At 40.8% G+C, this 25,793-nt stretch overlaps 1 protein-coding gene across 10 annotated transcripts in view; it reads left to right on the top strand.

Moving 5' to 3' along the window:
* Positions 1-25,793, top strand: part of MAPK10 (mitogen-activated protein kinase 10) — a 652,453-nt gene that overhangs the window by 582,847 nt on the left and 43,813 nt on the right. For all 10 annotated transcript variants that reach the window (XM_027544954.1, XM_027544951.1, XM_027544956.1 and 7 more), the window contains 2 exons: positions 23,371-23,434; positions 25,316-25,393. In XM_027544954.1, coding sequence (XP_027400755.1) covers positions 23,371-23,434; positions 25,316-25,393 — 142 coding nt within the window. The remainder of the gene's footprint in view (positions 1-23,370; positions 23,435-25,315; positions 25,394-25,793) is intronic.

The raw sequence follows: 25,793 nt of genomic DNA, 5'->3' as shown, positions 1-25,793 counted from the left end.
TTTCTGAAGCAAGCTTGCTTGTGTTCCCTGCTCCATTGCCTTGGGTCTCCTATATAATTTCAAAGAAAAGTTTATCCCTGGCCAGAATTCTTACACATACGCTCACAGAGAAGTTCTTAAGTGTTGAGTAGATTCCCCACACATAGAAAAGTGAAAGTGAAAGTCACTCAGTCATGTCTGACTCTTTGTGACCCCATAGACTGTATAGTCCATGGAATTCTCCAGGCCAAAATACTAGAATCTTTCGCTTCTCCAGGGGATCTTCCCAACCCAGGGATCGAGCCCAGGTCTCCCACGTTGCAGGCAGGTTCTTTACCAGGTGAGCCACAAGGGCAGCCCAAGAATACTGAAGTGGGTAGCTTATCCTTTCTCCAGCAGATCTTCCCAACCTGGGAATTGAACTGGGGTCTCCTGCATTGCAGGTGGATTCTTTACCAACTGAGCTATCTGGGAAGCCCCCCACAAATAGAAGGCTTAGCAAAAATATAATTGAAAAAAAAAAAAAAGATTTGCAATGAGTTAATTTATAATATTGAGGCGTATAACCTAGCTTCCTTAAACCAAGGGGTTCTAGGCAATGGGAGAAAACAAGGAGTTACAGAGTGAGGAGACCAAAGTCGTTATCTGGGGGATAGCAGAGCACAGTGGAAACCACTCACAGTCCACAATTAAAGGTTATGTTACCTTTAATTCCCTAAATTTTCATTGAGTTTCAATCACATATAGTCATTGAGGGTTCATTAATTATAATTATAAAATTACTTAATTCTTATTACTTAGTTCTTATAATATAGTAGTGTTGATAGACAAAATAAATGAGAAATTTTGACCTCTGGTAAATTATATTAAAAAGAAGGCTAAAGCACTACAGAAGCCAAAAGAATAATGAATTTGTTGTTGTTCAGTTGCTAAGTCAAGTCTGACTCTTTGGGACCCCATGGACTGTAGCATACCAGGCTCCTCTGTCTTCCATTCTCTCTTGGAGTTTGCTCAAATTCATGTCCATTAGATGCTATCTAGCCATCTCATCCTCTGCTGCCCCCTTCTCCTTTTGCTTCCAATCTTTCCCAGCATCAGGGTCTTTTCCAGGGAGTTGGCTCTTGGCATCAGGTAGCTAAAGTATTGGGGCTTCAGCTTCAGCATCAGTCCTTCCAATGAATATTCAGTGTTGATTTCCTTTAGGATTGACTGGTTTGATCTTGCTGTCCAAGGGACTCTCAAGAGTCTTCTCCAGCACCACAATTCAAAAGCATCAATTCTTTGGCACTCAGCCTTATTTATGGTCCAACTCACATATCTGTACATGACTACTGTGAAAGCCACAGCTTTGACTATACGCACCTTTGTTGGTAAAGTAATATCTCCATTTTTTAATACACTGTCTAGGTTTCTCATAGTTTTCCTTCCAAGGAACAAGCATGTTTTAATTTCATGGCTGCACTCACTGTCTGCAGTGGTTTTGGAGCCCCCCAAAATAAAATCTGTCACTGCTTCCACTTTTTTCTCTTCACTTGCTATGAAGTGATGGGACTGGATGCCTTGGTCTTAGTTTTTTGAATGTTGAGTTTTAAGCCAGGTTTTTCACTCTCCTCTTTCACCCTCATCAAGAGGCTCTTTAATTCCTCTTCACTTTCTGCCATTAGAGTTGTATCATCTGCATATCTGAGATTGTTGATATTTCTCACGGCAATCTTGACTCCAGTTTGTGAGACTTTCAGAAGGAAAGAAAGTCTTAAATGGATCAAAAAGGATGGGGAAGTGTTAGCCAAATGAAACAGAGATTGAAGTGCAGAATCTTCTATTCAAAGGTTCAACCTGTTCAAAGACCAAGAGAGAAAAAACATTTTCTTGCAGTTCTTCTCAGGTAATTCAGTGTGACCAAGGAAGGGATCAGGTCAGGAAGCACCGTTAAGTCATTTTCAGAGAGAACCCACACTGAAAACAGAAAGGATGCCTGTAGGAATATTGATCAGAGATGTCTGTTGAGGTTGACCATTCTTTCTGACTGATGAGATGGTGACCATTATCAGAAAGAGCAGTTAGGAAGCTGGTGAAGTAGTTGATATAAAAGATGATAATAAAATGAACTTCAATGGCAGTCGGGATGAAAAAAGAATGATAGATTCAGGATGTTTTTGGTGGTATAATTGTCACAACTGATCTTTATCTATGAATTTTCCTATCTAACAATGTCAGTAGATAAGATATTATATGTGAAAATGCTCAATAGATTTGAAAATACATGATGTTACTAAAGAGGGACATTTAGTTTGTGAGTGTAGTCAAAATCGTTTCAACCTAACGGTCTTAACCTTTATGACATAAGGGAAATGAAATGCTGTTTATTTGTGTCTTATTAATGAATAGCTCAATTAGAATTATTTTCTTTTTCATATCTCATTACTGAATGAAAAGGCATGCACTTTTTAAAAAATAAAATATATTATATGAAATGTTTTAAGAGGAAAAATAGGGACAATAGTTATGCCTTACATTAGGTCATAGTTCTCTGATTGTGCTTGTAAGGAGGAAACTTGTGTTCTCAACCTGTATCTTCCACAGTGTACCTGAGAAGCAATCATCAACTCATCAACATGCATTAAGGCAATTGTTATCATCTTCTTGTCTGTGCTCTAAGACTTGGAGGATCTCAGTTCCCTGACCAGGGATTGAACCCAGGTCACCACAGAGAAACTTGGAATCCTAACCACTAGGCCACCAGGGAAATCCCAAGACAATAATTCTTGATGGGATGTGTGGGGTATGCTAGGATCTTGTGAGCAAATCAGTAGGAAATAATCCTTCATCATTAGGTGGTTCTGTTCCTTATCCAGTCATCTACCCACCCACCCCAGCATTCTGTTTCCACCGTATATATATACATTAGAAATGATTGCTCTAGGAACAATTTGAGGACAAAGGTTTTGTCTCATTCAGTTACATCATCGGTGTAACTACTTGTTCTTAGCACACTGCAAGTTCTCAGAATAATTAATTAAGGAAATGTTTTAATCACCTTCATATTGACTACTTTATTTAATCTTCCCATCTATATTCCTGTTACTCCGGCAAAAGAACCCCTACCACTATTTCTAAATACCATTATTCCCATTTGACAAAATTTAGAAATGACTTTTACACAGTCCATAGCTAAAAACCTTGGTTCTAAACCAGTGGTTGTTGCACTATGTCATGATTTTCTTTAAAAACATCTAATATTCTTCATAAAGGAAATTCTTTAATAATGTTTGTACTGATGACATTTAGAATAGAAATGAAGTTACAATATTTGCTACTTTTTACCTGATGACCATCTTGTGTTTATAAAATGGTACATGAACGTTTACTTATATAATGTGCCAAGTGTATTGAATCTAGGTGGGTAGTGTGCGTGTGTGTTAGTTGCTCAGAAATGTCTGACTCTTTGTGATCCCATGGACTGTAGACTGCCAAGCTCCTCTCTTCATGGAATTCTCCAGGCAAGAATACTGGAGTGGGTTGCCATTTCCTTCTCCAGGGGATCTTCCATATCCAGGGATCAAAGGTACATCTCCTGCATAGCAGGCAGATTCTGTACCAGTGAGCCACCAGGGAAACCCAAGGTAGGTAGAAGAAACAGTAATCACTAGATTAGCAGAACTCTTTATACATGATTGAAAAATTTCACTAATCCCAAATCTTTATGTCATGTTCTTGGGCTCCCCTTGTAGCTCAGTCAGTAAAGAATCTGCCTGCATGCAGGAGACACTGGCTCAAGTCCTGGGTCGGGAAGATCCCCTGGAGAAGAAAATGACAACCCACTCTAGTATTCTTGCCTGGAAAATCCCATGGACAGAGGAGCCTGGTAGGTTCACAGTCCATGGAGTCGCAAGAATCGGACACAACTTAGCGACTAAACCACCACCACCAAGATCTTTCACAGAGGTCATTACTAGGAAAGACAGAAAAGCAGAAACTTGTAGTTTGAAAAAATGTATACTTTAATAAAACTATTTTGTAATAGGAAAAAAGATGAATTTTTATGTTAAAATACAATAACATTCTTTTAATGGCAGTAAAGAATAGGCACATCCATTTTCCTTAGTAGAGTTTCTGTTTATTTATTTGTTGTGGATTCCTATCGGGGCTACTCTACTCACTTATGCTAACTAGAGGAGTGTGGTTTTCTCTGGTTAATGTCTCTAGAATGAATTGCTACTGAGTCATGTCACTGATAGGGAAGTGCTGAAGGGCTTTTATCCCCTTGTTCCTTTTGCTTCTGCTTTGTGACTGTCCAACAGAGGTGCAAACGGCACGTGACCTTAAGAGGCTGACTCTTTATATTTGATGTGTCGACTTTTCACCCAGGATGTTTTCCAATCTCCTTAATTTTGTCCTATAACGTATGATGGAAGCTAATATGGCCTTTTGCCTGTGGTAAGCCTTGCAGTAAAAGCTGTTGCTTCTCAGAATTTTAAGTTAACACTGTTTTTCTTTAGAACCTTCCACATGCCATCATCATATCATGTCAATGCTAAAATGACCCATTTTTAGATCTGTCTCCCCAACTCCACAGCTCTAATGTTCTCTGTGAGCACTTTTCGATTTAATACTAAGTGTTTCTGTCTGGTGTTTTTGTCATGTACTTATGACCATTTATGGCCATAAGCCAACTTTGCCACCAAAGGTAAAATGAGTGGTTGATAGGTTGGTTTGACAATTTGGTTTCAATGCCAGTTACAGGTAACATAAAAGAGGTGACTAGTAATTCACAAAAGTCTCTGAGAGCATTGATTACCAATTATTTAGCTGATTCAGATAAAACAACTTGTTCTCAAAGGTATCTTAACCAAATTTATTGCACAATATTTGAATTGGGAGGCAAAAGGAGAATCAAGATCCTTCCATTTCTCTCCAACCCTAAATGGTTACCTGATTCATGATGACTGTAAATTTCCTGAAAATGGTGAAATTTTTTTGTTGTCTGATAGTGGAGAATACAATGTTGGAGAAGTGAAGTCACTCAGTTGTGTCCAACTCTTTGTAACCCTGTGGACTGTAGCCTACCAGGCTCCTCCATCCATGGGATTTTCCAGGCAATAGTACTGGAGTGGGTTGCCATTTCCTTCTTCAGGGGATCTTCCCAACCCAGGGATCGAACCCGGGTCTCCCACATTGTAAACAGACGCTTTACCATCTGAGCCACAAGGGAAGTGATGTTGGAGAAGGCAATGGCAACCCACTCCAGTAGTCTTGCCTGGAAAATCCCAGGAATGGGGGAGCCTGGTGGGCTGCTGTCTATGGGGTCGCACAGAGTCGGACACGACTGAAGCGACTTAGCAGCAGCAGCAGCAGCAGCAGTGGAGAATGTGATGTAGATTGAATTTGGGGATTTGGCACAGAATCTGACTTAGATGGTTTGGTGAAATATAAGCACTGGGCATGTGATGGGACACTTAAATGTAGTCCAGATGTGTACTACCAGTTACACACATTACATGTATTTATTTATAAGAAATAGTATCATTCCTTGTCTGTTTCTTTTACTTCCAGGGAAATCTGAAGAGACTTACAGCAGATTTTTTTTTTGCATCATAAAACATAAATCCACATGGCTTCCCTCCATTATTTAATTTAGTTCTTTGCTCAAATGTCTTCTCAAAGAAGCCTTGTCGTATCTGTTATGTGCTGAGTACAGTGTTTGGCTCTGGTAAATGAAGATACAATCTTCATCCTCCAGACTTTGTCCCCACAATCTAGTGAGAAGTAAAACCACTAAGCGACAAGTAGTACAAATTTTAAGCTTCAGTTCAGTTCAGTTCAGTCGCTCAGTCGTGTCTGACTCTTTGTGACTCCATGAATTGCAGCACGCCAGGCCTCCCTGTCCATCACCAACTCCTGGAGTTCACTCAAACTCACGTCCATCGAGTCGGTGATGCCATCCAGCCATCTCATCCTCTGTTGTCTCCTTCTCCTCCTGCCCTCAATCTCTCCCAGCATCAGACTGTTTTCCAATGAGTCAACTCTTCACATGAGGTGGCCAAAGTACTGGAGTTTCAGCTTTAGCATTAGTCCTTCCAAAGAACACCCAGGGCTGATCTCCTTCAGAATGGACTGGTTGGATCTCCTTGCAGTCCAAGGGACTCTCAAGAGTCTTCTCCAACAGCACAGTTCAAAAGCATCAATTCTTCGGCGCTCAGCTTTCTTCACAGACCAACTCTCACATCCATACATGACCACTGGAAAAACCATAGCCTTGACTAGACGGACCTTTGTTGGCAAAGGAATGTCTCTACTTTTGCATATTCCATCTAGGTTTGTCAAAGCACATTGAAAAAACTCAACTCAGTAATGTAAATTAGGGAAGGCTCTTTGGATGATTTTAGGTGAAATTTAGATGATTAATATCTAAACAGATGTATGAAAAATAAAGCAGGAGTCATCCAAATGAAAGAAAGGTAGAAGAAAGGGTTGGCAAAAAACTCAGAGTCAAGAGAGGGTTGGGAGAACTGCAGATCTTTGGGGGTGACTCAGTGGAGAAGATTGAGAAACAACTGGGCTGGTAAACAGGGACCACACAAGGAAGAAAAACATGGGGAGCGTGTGCTCTATCCTAAGGGTGGAAGGAAGCCATTCAAAACTGCTATGTATGAAATAAATAAGCTACAAGGATGTATCATACACTACCAGGGAATATAGCCAATATTTTCTAAAACTTTAAATGGAGTATAATCTATGAAAACTATGTTGTACACCTGAAACTAATATAACATTGTAAATCAACTATTCTTAAAAAAAGAAAGCTAGCAAGCAGAACAATAGCATTATCAGAGGATGAGATTGTTGGATGGCATCACCAATTCAATGGACATGAACTCAGGCAAATTTCAGGAGATGGTGAGGAACAGAGAAGCCTGGCGTGCTGCGGTCCATGGGGTCATGAAGAGTTGAATAGGACTTGGCAATTGAACCACAAAGTCCCTCTGTACACAATGTGAGACTCGAGGAGAGAAAAGGGAGATGGAAGGTTGAGGATAAATCTGTAGTAACATAGGTTAGAACTAATGGCAGCCTGAGAATCAGATCAGATCAGATCAGTCGCTCAGTCGTGTCCAACTCTTTGCAACCCCATGAATCGTAGCATGCCAGGCCTTCCTGTCCATCACCAACTCCCGGAGTTCACTCAGACTCACGTCCATCGAGTCAGTGATGCCATCCAGCCATCTCATCCTCTGTCGTCCCCTTCTCCTCCTGCCCCCAATCCCTCCCAGCATCAGGGTCTTTTCCAATGAGTCAACTCGTCGCATGAGGTGGCCAAAGTACTGGACTTTCAGCTTTAGCATCATTCCTTGAGAATAGACATGAGCAAAATATTTTTAAATTTTATTTAAAACAATTTTATTGAAGTATAGTTGCTTTATGTTGTGTTAGTTTCTGCTGTATAGCATTGTGAATCACTTATGCATATACATATATTCCCTCTTTTTTGAATGTCCTTCCCATTTAGGTCACCGCAGAGCATTGAGTAGAGTTCCCTGTGCTGTACAGTAGGTTCTCATTAGTTACCTGTTTAATACATCAGTTCAGTTCAGTCACTCAGTCATGTCCAAATCCTTGCGACCCCATGGACTGCAGCATGCCAGGCTTCCCTGTCCATCACCAACTCCTGGAGCTTACTCAAACTCATGTCCATTGTATTGATGATGCCATCTAACAATCTCATTCTCTTTTGTCCCCTTCTCCTGCCTTCAATCTTTCCCAGCATCAGGGTCTTTTCAAATGAGTCAGTTCTTTGCATCAGGTAGCTAAAGTATTGGAGTTTCAGCTTCAACATCAGTCCTTCCAATGAATATTCAGAACTGATTTCTTTTAGGATGAACTGGTTGGATCTCCTTGCAGTCCAAGGGACTCTTGCATCTATACAAATGAGGCACACTTAGGCAAATAACAAAACTTAATTGACTCATTGGAAAAGACTCTGATGCTGGGAGGGATTGGGGACAGGAGGAGAAGGGGACAACAGAGGATGAGATGGCTGGATGGCATCACCAACTCCATGCACATGAGTTTGGGTGAACTCTGGGAGTTGGTGATGGACAGGGAGGTCTGGCGTGCTGCAGTCCATGGGGTCGCAAATAGTCGGACACGACTGAGTGACTGAACTGAACTGAATTGAACTGAACCTTGGTTATTGTGTAAGGAGTTAGAACAGAGGTCCTAATCTTGGCTACATGTTAGAATTACTCTGGGAGCTTTGAAATATCCTGGTGCTGAGATCTCACTCCAGGCCAATCATATGAAAATCTCTGGGGGTGGGATTAAGGAATCAGCATTTTTAAAGTTCCCAGTTGACTTCAACCTGCAACCAAAGTTGAGAGCCCCTGGGTGAGAGCAATCTGATAAAAATGGTGAACTCGGGCTTTTAGTTAATGTTTGCTTTTGCTTTTTGCAACCACGAGGTGGCAGTATGACAATACAGTGCACACACAGGCTTTTCTGTTGCAGGGACTTAGAAATTTGTATCAGTAATGCTATTAACAGCATTTTGAGGGTTCCTCCAACTAGAGACAGCATTGACATTTCCCCACTGTTATTCTCTCTTGCTTTGGTTTGTTAAGAAAACTTTTAAACAGAAAACTTTATTTCAACAGGTTAAATCAGCATGAACTGTTCTTTACCGTCTGAGCCACCAGGGAAGCTCCATATAATAAGCTATAGTTGAGTGGAAAATGCAAAAAAAACCAAACAAACAGATTTTACATTCAGATAGATTTAGGTTTAATGCTGCCTGTGCTACTTACCGATAGACTGTTTAATCTCTTTGTGCTTTAATTGTATGCCTAGAAGAGAAGGCCTATTAATTGGACTAAATGAGGTAATATGTGAAAATCAACTCTGTGTGAATGGTTCTAGGATGGGGATGATGTGGAGGATGACACTGAGAAAGCTGTGATAAAGTCAGTTACACAAAGTCCAAAAAAGCTCAGGGTTTGGTACTTTCTCACGTATGGTCTTTTTCTGCATGGACATTTCTTCTTTCATGGAGTGTGTCCCATCTTTCACTTTCCTCTGGTAATACTGGTAATACTAGTATACTTCTGGTATACTAAAACAAATAAACATGCTTTATCTGCCTTCATTTAAAGAATAAAGAATCAGTCATTATTTTTTAAAATACACCATTAGCAATGGAAGTATCTTCCACCAATTTATAGTCAAGTTTCTGTAAAAAATTAGACTTTGTTCACAATTACTCTAGTTCACGTCTCAAACCTTGAAATTGATGCGTTTGAACTGTGCTGTTGGAGAAGACTCTCGAGAGTCCCTTGGACAGCAAGGAGATCAAACCAGTCGATCCTAAAGGAAATAAGTCCTGAATATTCATTGGAAGGACTGATGCTGAAGCTGAAGCTCCAATATGTTGGCCACCTGATGCAAAAAACTGACTCATTTGAAAAGACCCTGATGCTGGGAAAGATTGAAGGTGGGAGGAGAAGGGAACTACAATGGATGAGATGGTTAGATGGCATCACCAACTCGATGGACATGAGTTTAAACAAGCTCAGGGTGTTGGTGATAGACAGGGAGGCCTGGCATGCTGCAGGCCATGGGGTCGCAAAGAGCTGGACAGGACTGAGCGAGTGAACTGAAGATTACCAGTGACTTCCTAAGGGCCAAGTCCAGAGAAAATTGGCAGCTTGTGCATCTTTGACATTTGACTGGACTATAAACACCCTCCTTCCTGATACATTCCCCACTGATCACTGTGATGACGCCTTTCCTATTCTCTAGTCACCACTGCTGTCTGAGTTGTTTTCTCTTCCCTTAGGGGGATCGCAGGAGTCCTCTCCCTTAACTTCTTTTCTCCGGGGGAATCTTTGGCTTCCTTGCCCACCGCATGAATTTTAATTACTACGAATGACTTTCAAATATATGCATTGTTACACATGGCTGTCCTGAACTCCAGATCTGTAAATCTAGCAGTAGATTTAGATTGGCATTTAGACTGGCAACACAAAATTCACATGTTGAATTTTGAGCTGGACATAGACCCTGTTACCCCAAACTGATTCCTCTTTCTTCCCAACTTTGCACCTTTCAATCCACGGCATTACTTTCCACTCAGGTGATTGAACCAAATCCCTAGGAGTCACTCTACACACATCTCCCTCTTCAAATCCAAATTGTCAAAAGATTCTCAATTTTTCACCACCTCCTGCAAAATACTTCACAACAGTGTTATTCAGCCTCAGAAGTCTTCATTTCTTACTTCACACTTAGCGCTTTCACACGTATCAGTCTGACTTCTGCACCAACACAGCTCTTGTTAAAGTTGCTAACTGTTGTGTCATTCATTCTTCCCTGGTCATCCTCCTCCCGTCCCTTACAGGATGCCCCCTGAGAGCACATCTTCAAATGATCATCTGTGCATGAATCCCCTTCTCAGCTCCCCCTTGAGGACCCAGTGCCAGATGACTTAAAAAAGAAGAATTAATCAGATTGGTTTCCAGAGACAGATTTTATTAACCTTTTTTCCCCTCACTGTAGAGTACTTTCAACTCATCAGACTTTTAAAGGGCATTTACTTCATCTGTAGTATTAGAGTGTTTAATTTCTATTTAAGAACATAGACTTACTTCCTCAGACTTGTCTAAGCAATTAAAAAAAAATCAACTGGTAAGTATTGCAAGCTGCCATTTGTCTACTTGGGCTTTCTGGTGGCTCAGATGGTAAAGAATCTGCCGGCAACGCAGGAGACCCGGGTTGGATCCCTGGGTTGGGAAGATCCCCTGGAGAAGGGAGTGGCTAACCATGCTAGTAAAGTAATGCTCAAATTCTCCAAGCCAGGCTTCAGCAATACGTGAACCGTGAACTTCCTGATGTCCAAGCTGGTTATAGAAAAGGCAGAAGAACCAGAGATCAAATTGCCAACATCCGCTGGATCATGGAAAAAGCTAGAGAGTTCCAGAAAAACATCTATTTCTGCTTTATTGACTATGCCAAAGCCTTTGACTGTGTGGGTCACAATAAACTGTGGAAAATTCTTCAAGAGATGGAAATACCAGACCACCTGATCTGCCTCTTGAGAAATTTGTATGCAGGTCAGGAAGCAACAGTTAGAACTGGACATGGAACAACAGACTGATTCTAAATAGGAAAAGGAGTACGTCAAGGCTGTATATTGTCACCCTGCTTATTTAACTTCTATGCAGAGTACATCATGAGAAATGCTGGACTGGAAGAAACACAAGCTGGAATCAAGATTGCCAGGAGAAATATCAACAACCTCAGATATACAGATGACACCACCCTTATGGCAGAAAGTGAAGAGGAACTCAAAAGCCTCTTGATGAAAGTGAAAGTGGAGAGTGAAAAAGTGGCTTAAAGCTCAACATTCAGAAAACGAAGATCATGGCATCCAGTCCCATCACTTCATGGGAAATAGATGGGGAAACAGTGGAAACAGTGTCAGACTTTATTTTTCTGGGCTCCAAAATCACTACAGATGGTGACTGTAGCCATGAAATTAAAAGACGCTTACTCCTTGGAAGGAAAGTTATGACCAACCTAGATAGCATATTCAAAAGCAGAGACATTCCTTTGCCAACAAAGTTCGTCTAGTCAAGGCTATGGTTTTTCCAGTGGTCATGTATGGATGTGAGAGTTGGTCTGTGAAGAAGGCTGAGCGCCGAAGAATTGATGCTTTTGAACTGTGGTGTTGGAGAAGACTCTTGAGAGTCCCTTGGACTGCAAGGAGGTCCAACCAGTCCATTCTGAAGGAGATCAGCCCTGGGATTTCTTTGGAAGGAATGATGCTAAAGATGAAACTCCAGTACTTTGGCCACCTCATGTGAAGAGTTGACTCATTGGAAAAGAGTCTGATGCTGGGAGGGATTGGGGGCAGGAGGAGAAGGGGACGACAGAGGATAAGATGGCTAGATGGTATCACTGACTCAATGGACGTGAGTCTGAGTGAACTCTGGGAGTTGGTGATGGACAGGGAGGCCTGGCGTGCTGCGATTCATGGGGTCGCAAAGACTCGGACACGACTGAGTGACTGAACTGAAAAATTATTCAATATAAATGTTTATTTCCAGTCAAGAGGCTAAAATTTTAACAAGTTATATTCCTCAAAAATTTTAAACACATTTGGAAAACTTACCTTTGTATGTGTTGAGTCAAGGAAATTTTAAAGCAAAGTTTTCACATTTCTTTTAACAGGTTTTCCGATTTCATTTTGTACTAAAATACACTTATCTTGGTTGAAGCCTTACCATAAATCATGCATGCTTTGGTAGTGCTCAGACTGCAAAGGTTAATAAGAAAAAACAAAGCATATTTCACTAGGACAGAATATAAGTTTCTTTGATCCAGCTGCTGAATTAATAGAGAATGCACACATAGAAAAACAATGCTATTTAAGGCTTTCATTGGCATTTTAAACAAGAGAGCAAATACACACCGAGAAAAAAGGTAAAACAAAACCATCCTGTATGCTGAATTAGGATAAAGTAAGCAGAAAGCAAACACCAGCATCTTCATGATTGTCATATGGTCAGAACATGACTGATATGGAAAAAATGTTAATTCAGGGCTTAAAGATGAAAACAAAGAACAACTTAGTGCAATTTAGCTCTTTCATATCTGGATTTATGTGTGGAGAGACCCTGATGTTGGCCAGGGTATTGTAACAAAAAGCCTTTTGGAATATATATTGACTACTCAGGTGATAGCTGCCAGATCCAGTTGCATGTATAGACTGACAGAAAATGGGAACAGAAATCAGAGTGGCATCCTTAAATTTGTCATTAATGAAAATCTTTTGTGACTGTTGAATTATTCTGTTTAACATTTATTCAACTCTAAGAAGTTATGACCAACCTAGATAGCATATTCAAAAGCAGAGACATTCCTTTGCCAACAAAGGTCCATCTAGTCAAGGCTATGGTTTTTCCAGTGGTCATGTATGGATGTGAGTGTTGGACTGTGAAGAAGGCTGAGCACCGAAGAATTGATGCTTTTGAAGTGTGGTGTTGGAGAAGACTCTTGAGAGTCCCTTGGACTGCAAGGAGATCCAACCAGTCCATTCTGAAGGAGATCAGCCCTGGGAGTTCTTTGGAAGGAATGATGCTAAAGCTGAAACTCCAGTACTTTGGCCACCTCATGTGAAGAGTTGACTCATTGGAAAAGAGTCTGATGCTGGGAGGGATTGGGGGCAGGAGGAGAAGGGGACGACAGAGGATGAGATGGCTGGATGGCATCACTGACTCGATGGATGTGAGTCTGAGTGAACTCTGGGAGTTGGTGATGGACAGGGAAGCCTGGTGTGCTGCGATTCATGGGGTTGCAAAGAGTCGGACACGACTGAGCAACTGAACTGAACTGAACTGAACTGAAGAATTCTTCATTCCATTTTTTCTCATAAGAGATAATACATTTTATTTGTAATTCTGCCACTAATTAATTCTATTCAGTTCAGTTCAGTCGCTCAGTCGTGTCCGACTCTTTGCAACAGCAGGGACTGCAGCACACCAGGCTTCCCTATCCATCACCAACTCCAGGAGTTTGCTCGAACTCATGTCCCTCAAGTCGGTGATGCCATCCAATCATCTGATCCTCTGTTAACTCTATGACATCCTCTGTTAACTCTATGACCATGGACAAATCACTTATGATCACCAAGTTTTCATATTCTCATTTGCAAATTAAATGAAGGTGGCACTAGATAATCTCTCAACCCTCTTTCGTCACTAGCCTTCTACGATGCTGTTGATAATAAGATTATCTTGAAGATTAAGGAAAGAAGAATTCATATATTTTCAGTTCAGTTCAGTTGCTCAGTCGTGTCTGACTCTTTGTGACCCCATGGACTGTTGATGGAATTATATAGGCCAGAATACTGAAGTGGGTAGCCTTTCCCTTCTCCAGGGGATCTTCCCAACCCAGGAATCAAACCCAGGTCTCCTGCATTGCAGGCGGATTCTTTACCAACTGAGCTATCAGGGAAGCCCTACTCAGTTAAGAACTATTACTTACATATATGATATACAACCTTGAGTCTGTCACCCAGAGTGAAGTAAGTCAGAAAAAGGAAAACAAATATTATATATTAGCACATATATATGGGGTCTGAGGGCTTCCCAGGTAGCTCAGTGGTAAAGAATCCCCCTGCAATGCAGGAGACGTAGGTTCAATCCCTGGGGGGTCATGAAGATCCTCTAGAGAAGAAAATGGCAACCCACTCCAGTATTCTTGCCTGGGAAATCCCAAAGACAGAGGAGCCTGGTGGGCTACAGTTCATGGGGCTACAAAGAGTCAGGCATGATTTAGCCACTAAACAGCATCAGCAGGATATAGACTCTAGAAAGATGGTATAGATGTTCAGATGAATCTGTTTGCATGCCAGGAATAGAGACACAGATGTAGAAAATGGACATGTGGACACAGAAGGGGAAGGGAGGTGTGAGAGGAATTGGGAGAGTGAGATTGACATATATGCACCGCCATGTGTAAAGTAGGTAGCTAGTGGGAAGCTGCTGTGCAGCACAGGGAGCTCAGCCCGGTGCTCTGTGAGGATGGGTGGGAATGGGGGTGTGGGCAGGGAGGTTCAAGAGGGAGGGGATATATGTATACTTATTGCTGATTCTTTTGAACTGTGGGGTTGAGAAGACTCTTAAGAATTCCTTGGACTGCAAGGAGATCCAACCAGTCAATCCTAAAGGAAATCAGTCCTGAATATTCACTGGAAGGACTGATGCTGAAGCTGAAACTCCAATACTTTGGCCACTGGATGCAAAGAACTGACTCATTGGGAAAGATCCTGATGCTGGGAAGGGTGGAAGACAGGAGGAGAAGGGGATGACACAGGATGAGATGGTTGGAATGGCATCACCTACTCAATGGACATGAGTTTGAGCAAGCTCTGGGAGTTGGTGATGGACAGGGAAGCCTGGTGTGCTGCAGTCCATGGGGTCGCAAGGAATCGGACATGACTGAGCGACTGAACTGGACTGAACTGGACTGAACTGATAGCTGATTCACATTGTTGTATAGCAGTAACCAAGACAACATTATAAAGCAATTATACTCCAATTAAAAAAATGAAGTTGCAAGAGAGAACAACTTGTACCTTAGGATAATCAACTAGGAATTTAAATAGAGGCTGATTAAAAAGATCCCTTCAGCAAGAAATCATGCCCAGCCATAAGAACTCAAGAGATTGCCCCCCAAATCCATATTCCTTAATTTGGTTAAAGCGTCTGCCTCTAATGTGGGAGACCTGGGTTCAATCCCTGGGTCAGAAAGATCCTCTGGAGAAGGAAATGGCAACCCACTCCAGTATTCTTGCCTGGAGAATCCAATGGACAGAGGAGCCTGGTGGGCTACAGTCCATGGGGTCACAAAGAGTCGGACACGACTGAGCGACTTAACTTAATGTAGAAATGTACTCTTTTATGGCACCCCACTCCAGCACTCTTGCCTGGAAAGTCCCATGGACGGAGGAGCCCGGTAGGCTGCAGTCCATGGGGTCGCTGAGCCAGACACGACTGAGCGACTTCACTTTCACTTTTCACTTTCATACATTGGAGAAGGAAATGGCAACCCACTCCAGTGTTCTTGCCTGGAGAATCCCAGGGACGGGGGAGCCTGGTGGGCTGCCGTCTATGGGGTCACACAGAGTCGGACACGGCTGAGGCAACTTAGCAGCAGCAGGAGCGTGTACTGTCTGGCAGTACTAATATCTGAGTTTCACATTCCCCAAAATGCAGAAAATGGAAGAAAATGCTGACATCTTGTCCTTGAGCAGGAAAGGGTACAGCTGCAAGTGTTGAGACTCCAGTGGTAGAAAAATGTTGCAGTTATTTTCTCCACCCTTCCAATTGTTGTATCCCTGACATCCCTAATAGGCATATTTCAGCATTGCCAAGTAGGCTGCTCACATAATTGTCCTCCAAGCACTTATGAGAGTGAAGGAGCTGAGGGCTATTAGTAACTGTGAGGACAGCAAGCACACACGGTGACTGTGCTGGGCAAGCTGAGAAATACAGTCCTCTGTATGCTTCATACAAAAACCCTCTATACTTATGTTTCTATTTCCTGTTTTACAAAGATCCTAATTTAAATATTGTTTAGATATTGTTTCATTATCCCTTATTTTAGATTCATCTCAATTACTATTTGCTCTGAATCATTCTTCATATTCTTAAATTTTTAATCGAAAGTCTATCAGTAATTAACTTTGTAATTTCAAGATATTTTTTTAAAACATTTTTGAATCCCAGTTTCCTGATTTGAGGATTATTACACTGTATATAAAAGCCTAGTGTACAGTATCTTCTCAGAAAAAAATATTACTTCCCTTATTTAGATATAGAAGAGATAGAATTAGATATAGAAGAGTGATCTTCATTTATGAAGCCCTGCTTCCTAGGTGGCACCATTGGAAAAGAACCCACTTGCCAATGTGGGAGACATAAGAGACGCAGGTTCGATCCCTGGGTCTGGAAGATCCCCTGGAGAAGGGCATGGCAATCCATTTCACTATTCTTGACTGGAGAATCCCATGGACAGAGGAGCCTGGCAGGCTATAGTTCATGGGTTTGCAAAAGTTGGACATGATTGAAGTAACTTAGCACATACAAAGATAGTTAGGGGAGCAGATCTAAGAGCATTGTAACATTTTTCTTTAGTGTCACAATGTCACAATCTATTATGCAGTTTTTTGTTTTTTTCATATACCATATCCATGTTAGCATTGAGGATATTTCTTCTATAATATTCCTGTCTTTTAGGTGCTAGCTTGTATTAATGTCCCCACCAAGAATCTATGTGGATCTTTATGGGCATGATGGCAATTGAAGTTTGGAAACCTTGATGGGTTTCAGAGGCATACTTTATATCATGCCTTTCTGGTATTTTCAAAGCCAAAATCTTTATTTTATTTATAAGAAAGTTCCAATTACTTCTTTTTTTTTTTTTTTTAAACCCTCTGATCACTGCACATCTATAGCAATACTCTCATTCTCCATGTATTTCTGTAAATGTTCCTTTCCCCTCCTCTTGTTCCCCCGACCTTCTCGTTCTTTAACGCATCTTCCTCTGGCCAACCTTTAAATTTTGGTGTCCGACAGGGGTCCATTTTGGCCCTTTACTTTTTCTCCCTGCTTTGACTTCAGCAAACTCCTCTTGCTGATAGTCTCAAATAAATGTCTCTGCTCCTGCTGCTAAGTAGCTTCATTTGTGTCCAACTCTGTGCGACCCCATAGACGGCAGCCCACCAGGCTCCCCCATCCCTGGGATTCTCCAGGCAAGAACACTGGAGTGGGTTGCCATTTCCTTCTCCAGTGCATGAAAGTGAAAAGTAAAAGTAAAGTCGCTCAGTCGTGTCCAACTCTTAGTGACCCCATGGACTGCAGCCCACCAGGCTCCTCCGTCCATAGGATTTTCCAGGCAAGAGTACTGGAGTGGGGTGCCATTGCTTTCTCTAGCCAATGGCATTTCTATGAACATCATATTATATGTTTGATTATCAAATAACCATCTCTGCCCACATAACACTAAGGCTCATTTCTCTATCAATCTCATTTTCTATGTTTTTACTCTCTATATTTTCAGTTGACTCCACAAATATTGCCATTGTCTAGCTACTGTGCTTAGAAATCTGGGAGTCATTCTTCCCCATCATGCACATTCCATCAAAAACAAAATTCTAGCAATTTGGTTTATTAATGTTTATTAAGGATTCTTTTTTAATTTGATTTACAGAATTTTGTTGTTTACTGTCAAACCTCAACATGAATCAGCCATAGGTATACATATATCTCCTCCCTTTTGAACCTCCCTCCCATTTCCCTCCCTATCCTACCCCAAGAATTAAGGATTCTTGAATCCATGTTTTTCTATCTATTTTTACCGTCTCCACCCCAGCCAGACCTTTTAGTGTTTTTTCTAGATGGTGCAGCAGCTCCCTGACTCTTCTCTGTGATTCTAGTTGTGTCTTTCTTGACTCTGCCCATAGATTTGGCCATGCTGTTATCTTTCATTCTTCAGTGGGTTCTCCCCCATTAGAAAAACATCTTCATTTCAGTCTGCACTCAATATGCCAGCAAATTTGGAAAACTCAGCAGTGGCCACAGGACTGGAAAAGGTCAGTTTTCATTCCAATCCCAAAGAAAGGCAGTGCCAAAGAATGCTCAAACTACTGCACAATTGCACTCATCTCACACGCTAGTAAAGTAATGCTCAAAACTCTCCAAGCCAGGCTTCAGCAATATGTGAATCATGAACTTCCTGATGTTCAAGCTGGTTTTAGAAAAGGCAGAGGAACCAGAGATCAAATTGCCAACATCCGCTGGATTATGGAAAAAGCAAGAGAGTTCCTTTTCTGGAACATCTATTTCTGCTTTATTGACTATGCCAAAGCCTTTGACTGTGTGGATCACAATAAACTGTGGAAAATTCTTCAAGAGATGGGAATACCAGACCACCTGACCTGCCTCTTGAGAAATTTGTATGCAGGTCAGGAAGCAACAGTTAGAACTGGACATGGAACAACAGACTGGTTCCAAATAGGAAAAGGAGTTCGTCAAGGCTGTATATTGTCATCCTGTTTATTTAACTTATATGCAGAGTACATCATGAGAAACACTGGACTGGAAGAAACACAAGCTGGAATCAAGATTGCTGGGAGAAATAATAACCTTAGATATGCAGATGACACCACCCTTATGGCAAAAAGTGAAAAGGAACTAAAAAGCCTCTTGATGAAAGTGAAAGTGGAGAGTGAAAAAGTTGGCTTAAAGCTCAACATTCAGAAAACGATCATGGCATCCAGTTCCATCACTTTATGGGAAATAGATGGGGAAACAGTGGAAACAGTGCCATACTTTATTTTTTTGGGCTCCAAAATCACCACAGATGGTGACTGAAGCCATGAAATTAAAAGACGCTTACTCCTTGGAAGGAAAGTTATGACCAACCTAGATAGCATATTCAAAAGCAGAGATGTTACTTTGCCAACAAAGGTCTGTCTAGTCAAGGCTATGGTTTTTCCAGTGGTCATGTATGGATGTGAGTGTTGGACTGTGAAGAAGGCTGAGCGCCGAAGAATTGATGCTTTTGAACTGTGGTGTTGGAGAAGACTCTTGAGAGTCCCTTGGACTGCAAGGAGATCCAACCAGTCCATTCTGAAGGAGAATAGCCCTGGGATTTCTTTGGAAGGAATGATGCTAAAGCTGAAACTCCAGTACTTTGGCCACCTCATGTGAAGAGTTGACTCATTGGAAAAGAGTCTGATGCTGGGAGGGATTGGGGGCAGGAGGAGAAGGGGACGACAGAGGATGAGATGGCTGGATGGCATCACTGACTCAATGGACGTGAGTCTGGGTGAACTCTGGGAGTTGGTGATGGACAGGGAGGCCTGGCGTGCTGCAATTCATGGGGTCGCAAAGAGTCAGACACAACTGAGCAGCTGAACTGAACTGAACTGAAACCGTTCTTGATCCAGCCTTTCTCTGACCCATCTGTTTCTCTAGGCATGGCCCTCTTGTCCCTTCTGACCACATAAGTTATATTTTATGACCACAGATGCTTCTGGTTCTCTTGCTGTGTGTGTGCACCTGAGCAGAGAAACACACACACACCAGCACTGCCACAATCACCACCGCCATCCTCACCACCATCATCATTCTGTTTTCTAGATTCTGTGGCCTAGAGTCATCTTTTTATTTTCCTCACTTTACCTTGTCAATATCCAAGATATTTTTTTGCTCACTGAACTAGTACAAGTATCATCTACTCCAAGAATCAAAAGGTTTTGCTTAGTGTTTCTTCACTCTGCTCCCATATACCACCTATGTATTTCTTTTATTTTTCATGTTGTATGTTAATTACCTGTTTTGCATAAGTCTTACCCTGCTAAATTCTGAGTTCCTTGAAGTCAAGCAGTCATATTATTCACTTTCAAAATATCAATTTCTAATATAGCCTAGCATACATATACTGGGTGCCCCGAACCTTTAATGAATGAATGAATTTAATAAATGAATAAGTCAATCCCAATATCTACTAACTCATAGTTACTTGTATTTGGCCATGTGTTTATCTAATTTAACTGAAAACATTTGTACCTGTATATATGGTGTAATTAATATAAAACACATCTAATCCATATTAACTTATGACATGCAATCTATATGAATTCCTAAAAGAACTTAAAACAGGTAAACAGAGTTCAAATCTTCAAGAGGAAAGAAATCGTCAGTCTCTTGAAGAATATGCAAAAGCATGCAAGATATAAGCCCTAATAACTCTCCATAGATTATTCTTAATTTCTTCTCATCCTTAATTTTCTCACATCTCAATTTGTTCAAATCTACTAAACTTTCTTAAAATACTCTCTGGGGCACTTCTCATGATACTCACTCCTCATTTCCTTCTTATTTAGAATGTTACCTGGGAAGAGAGAATCCTTCCTGTTTAGTAAGGTGAGGAAAGGGAACAACAGAGCAGTAGACCCCTAGCCTCATTTAACAGGGAAAGGCAGGGGGTGTCTGGACCACTGCATGCTGACGGTAGCTGTCTGAGCACATGCATATGTATGTTGGAATATGACATTACTCTTTTTGGATTATTGGTCAATTACTATTTTATATTGCGATGTAGAAACATCTTTATGTGAAGTACCCTTCCATTGCAGGTGATCGAATCCCCTCTTTTAAAACAGACAAACAAACAAACAGGTTGCTCTTTCAACCATAGCGCTAATGCAGGTGTGTTGAAAGCAGTCCTTTTGATTTGTTGAAAGGTAACATCTTGGACTCAGTACTCTGCTTTCTTTCTTTATAGTTTGCAGTTAGAGTGTAATACTTCGTGCTTTCTACATCAGCAACAGCAATCTGCTGAAGCTCCAAGGAAAACCTCTCTCAAACAGTTTAGTTGCAAAGAGAATATGGCATTCATGAGCTTTGGCAGGAAATAACACTCTTGAGCCATGTTCCGTTTTGAAACTTAAAAAATCCACTGCTTGGAGATGTCAGCCACAAAGGGTCCTGAGCTGAGTCTATTGTTAGAAGAGGCACCAACAGTGCACAGAGCTCGGGAGTGCGGGTAGAGGGGGAGTGGGGGGCTCTGAGAGCTTGTGTGCCTCCCTGCTGGGGGGCCTGGACAGGGCTCACTTAGAGAAGACCTCACCATGGCTTTATGTAAGCTCAGTAAGAGGCAAAGCAGAAAACCTGCCGCTTGGGAAAAGTGTCTTTACATAACCAGAGTTTGGCTTTGCGTTAGCTTACTTAGATGACATTTTCACAATTTATCAAAAATAACCTTATTTTGCTCATGCACGCATTAAATCATCATATTTCTATAACTGGTGCATGTGTGTTTAGTTGCTCAGTCACGTCCGACTCTTTGCGACCCCATGGCCTGTAGCCCACCAGGCTTCTCTGTCCATAGGATTCTCCAGGCAAGAATACTGGAGTGGGTTGCCATGCCCTCCTCCAGGGGATCTTCCCAACCCAGGGATCGAAGCCAGGTCTTTCGCGCTGCAGGAGGATTCTTTACCGTGTGAACCACCAAGGAATCACAGTAGCTGGTTTAAAACCTCTGTCCCAGTAGCAGTCGTAGATTTTGAAGGAATGTCTGAGCTCATCAGTAGTTGTTTCTCAGTAATTCCATATGGTGTTAAGCTGCCCATGACAACTGGTCAGTCTTTCAGTTTTATATCCAGCTCCTTCTGTGATATGTGACACTGGCCCAGCATACTGAGACTAAGGGGAGTGTTCCTGTCTGTTATGATGCAGGCTGCCAGAGATTCTGCACACAGTAAAGAAGAACCATGTGATACTACGGTGCTGCCCACAGGTCAAAGACCTTCCCACAGAAGCCAGAAACTTTCTCTGAAGATCTTGTCCAAAGTCTTCCTGTGATAGCCCTTGTGAGGAAGGCTGTCCTCAAAACGAACAGGCTTCACAGGTGGTTCAGCAGTAAAGAATCTGCCTGCCAATGCAGGAGATGCAGGAGACGTGCATTCAAACCCTGGGTGGAGCAGATCCCCTCAAGTAGGAAAGGGCAGCTCATTCCATTATTCTTACATGGAAAATTCCATGAACAGAGGTGCCTAGTGGGCTACAGTCCATGGGGTCCCAAAAAGATACAACTGAGCGACTGAGTGTGCACACACATCCTAATAGACCTGAGTCACTTTATTGAGAGCAACTGTTTCTTATAAAAAACTGCTGCTTTTGGAGCATTGGACAGCATGAATTCTGGGGCCCCTGTCTCATGGCACCAGATGTTTGCAGCTCTTTTTTTTTTTTTTTTTTCCACTGAAGCCATTGTTGGCCAATATACCTCCTTCTCTCTCACCTCTTTCTTTCTCTAAGATATTTTTTTTTCTTTCCCTCTTCCTTGAGCTGAATTGGAGCTACCATGTCACCATGATAGAATTCTCTAGGTCCAAGATTTGGGAGGAGCAGGTTAAGGAATCTGTCTGAGATCTCCTTCCTAAAAGGCACCTCAATTTGTGAAAATTTCTCCTTTTCCATATCCAAATTCCTCAGAGCAAGAGGAAGGCATATGTTAGGCTAAAAGTTCCGTCATATCCTTTTCCTAGAGAGGGTTAAGTTGGGCCACTGGGGGGTCCAAGGTGAGTGAACCTTGAACCCCTCTAGAGAACTGGCAGTTGCTTCTGCCTGAGGGGAGGAAATATATTAAAACATTTAAATATAGGGCACCCAGCTATGTCTAAAAATGTCTTCTGATGCTTCAAAAGAATAAACATTGATTAGGTCTAAATATTCCTTTATGCTGGAGGCTAGTACTATGGTCTGTTGAGAGGCATTGAAGACTCTTCTTCACAAGGCTCTAAAAATGGAACAGAATCTTATCAGTCTGGGATAATTTTAGCAGGGTTCTGTTAGAGGGCTAGTGAATGGACAAAATGCAACTTCTGGGTCCTTGTTATCAAGTGTCTTGTTTGCATTCTAAAGAGAGTGAGTGTATGCCTGCTCCATTGTTTCCAAATCTTTGCGATTCCATGAGGCTCCTCTGTAAAAGGGATTACCCTAGCAAGATACTGGAGCAGGTTGCCATTTCCAAACTGAACATTAATTGGTAACACATGAGTTCTGAATTAGATTTTGGAAAATGAGCTCTCGGGTTTTGTATTCTGCTGCCTTATTTGTTAGCAGCAAATATTGGCATGTAAATGAATCCTTCATAAGTTTGTTGGGGCAATTTAAACTTCTTCACCACTATAATTACTCCACAATTTATATGAGATTCTGATCACCCCTAAAATCAGTGAATAGCAAGATATTCTCCTGCATTGTAAGAGTTTATTTTTAGGCTATTATAGAAAGCTTATTGTCTGTTTATTTTTTTTCCCCGCAGCCCCCACCTCAGATATATGACAAACAGCTGGATGAGAGAGAGCACACCATTGAAGAATGGAAAGGTGATTCTACTGCCTAATTAAGTGTGCTTTTTCTTTTTTTTTAAACTCATAAAATATTTTTAAGTATTTTCCTTTTAAAATGCTTTAGTAACAGATGGTTTTCTAAGGGGTATCCTCTTAGACCATTTTCAAAACTCCTAAACTTCATCTGTCTTTTCATACTAATAGCAATATTACATTTACTCCAAAATGAAAGGAATTAATTACTGACATATTTTTAAAAATAGTACTGATTGTCAAAATATTTGTCATGGTGAAAGTCAAGCTTTAATTCAAAATTTCAGAATTAAACATTCTAAGTTTGTACATAAAATTATCACATTAAATGGATAATGTTATGCCTGAGATGGTTCTAGGCATTATAAAATAAAAGAGTGAATATGTGAATTCACTCACTCAGTTTATAGGACTTGAGAATTTAAATGAAAATGTATGCATTCAAACAGCTTATTTCTCATTTAAAGTAAGAAAACAGTGAGTGAATATATTAATTACCTTTTTTTTTTTTTTAACAAAACTTTTCCAAACACATACTATATGGTCAATATCATACTCAGGATGAAACAAAGCAGAGAAGAATTGCTAAACTAATATAAATAACCACAGAATAGAATAAATATGAAAAAACCAAATGCAGTTTATAACAAATGATTAGCTCAAAATGAGGAGGAAGAGAAAGGGTACATCAGAAGGAAAGAAATGTTTGAGCTACCTTGAAAGAATTAGTAATTCTAAGTTGGGAAAATAAAAAATAGAGAAAAATACTAGAATGAAAATATAAGAGAAAACCAAAGGGTAAGAATGATCAGAATGTGCTATAAAGATAGTAAGGAGAATCCACTGTTCGAGAGATCATATTGGAGAGTATGGAAAAATAAGCTCATATAAACAGTAGATCAAATTTTAAAAATGATGAGAATGATAGACAGAAAAAGAGTTGATCTAAATAAGGACCAGAGCACACTCAAAGGTTCTTGTTAGGTAAGTAATAGGGTGTAAATATCACTCAAGGAGGATAGACTCAATTCTGAAAACTGGAGGAATACCTATAAAGGATGGTGCTTGTGTTAATTGTAAGCCATTGCAAAGCAGGAATGAATTGCACAGAGTAATTTTTAGCTAAAAGGGATAAAGTAAAAAGAAATGAATATATACACATTTTTATCTCTAGCAATGAAAAAGCCAGAAATGGATGCCAGTTTGGAAATTAGGGTAATAATTTTTTTTAATGTTGGATTTTAGGCAAGTTTAGTTTTACAAATCCAAAATTTGAGTCTGGAAAAAAAGATGAAGTAAGAGTTGGAAATGGATAGAAAGTAATAATTTCAAGTCACAAGAATATGTGCATCTCTTAGGGAAAGAACATAAAAGAGAAATGGATGTTCAAAACTAAGGCATTAAAATCCATAAGAGATAAAGTCAGAATGCATCAGAAATTCCCCAAAGAATTCAGAAAAGAAGTAATGTGTATTCTACATACATTGATTTGGTCAAATGCACTGTTGAGCACCTATGTTTGCCAAGCTCTGTGCTTTTGCAAGAAAATAGGGCTTCCCAGGTGGCTCAGTGGTAAAGAATCCACCTGCCAATGCAGGGGACTCAGGTTCAATTCCTGGGTTGGAAAGATTCCTTAGAGGAGGAAATGGCAATCTTGAGTACTCTTGCCTGGAAAATTCCATGGACAGAGGAGCCTGGCAGGCTACAGTTCATGGAGTCGCAAGGAGTTGGACATGACTGAGCACGTGAAAATAGAAAAGTAAAAAATTCCACTTGATTTGTAATTGACTCAGTCCCATCAAAATGTTATTGTTTGTTATGAATGACTTTTTCTTTGGGTTAAGGAGAAAACTGATTTTCATAACACTGGTACCTTTGTTACAGAACTTATCTATAAGGAAGTAATGAACTCGGAAGAAAAGACGAAGAATGGCGTTGTGAAAGGACAGCCTTCTCCTTCAGGTACTCACTCTCAATGAATAACCAACAAACCGGTACTTGCGTATTTTTTTTTGGCCTTAAGGAGAGATTGCAGTCAATAATACTGCTTATCAAGCATATGAACCAGTGTTACCTGTTTCCCTCTAATGATTTCAGTCTCCTTGCTTTTGATGGTTAGTGTGGCATTTATTCTGACTATAATGATTTAGCATGAGTTCTTTCAGAACTTTAAAATAACAAGGAATCTTGAAGAAATATTAGCATAATCTGATTAAAGGGTGGGTGCTCCTCATCAAAATTCAGATCCATAATGCCCTCTTGACCACCACCTCAGTGTGGAGTTCAGGAATCAATCCCTCCACCTAAAACCTTTTCCTTCATTCACTCTAAAGTTTACTCTTCCTAAGGTTGATGTGACAGT

The sequence above is a fragment of the Bos indicus x Bos taurus genome, chromosome 6 (genome assembly GCF_003369695.1).
Source record: "Bos indicus x Bos taurus breed Angus x Brahman F1 hybrid chromosome 6, Bos_hybrid_MaternalHap_v2.0, whole genome shotgun sequence".
NCBI classification, from domain to species: domain Eukaryota; kingdom Metazoa; phylum Chordata; class Mammalia; order Artiodactyla; family Bovidae; genus Bos; species Bos indicus x Bos taurus.
The sequence above is the reverse complement of the archived record's forward strand: the minus strand, read 5'-3'. Positions and strand labels throughout refer to the sequence as shown.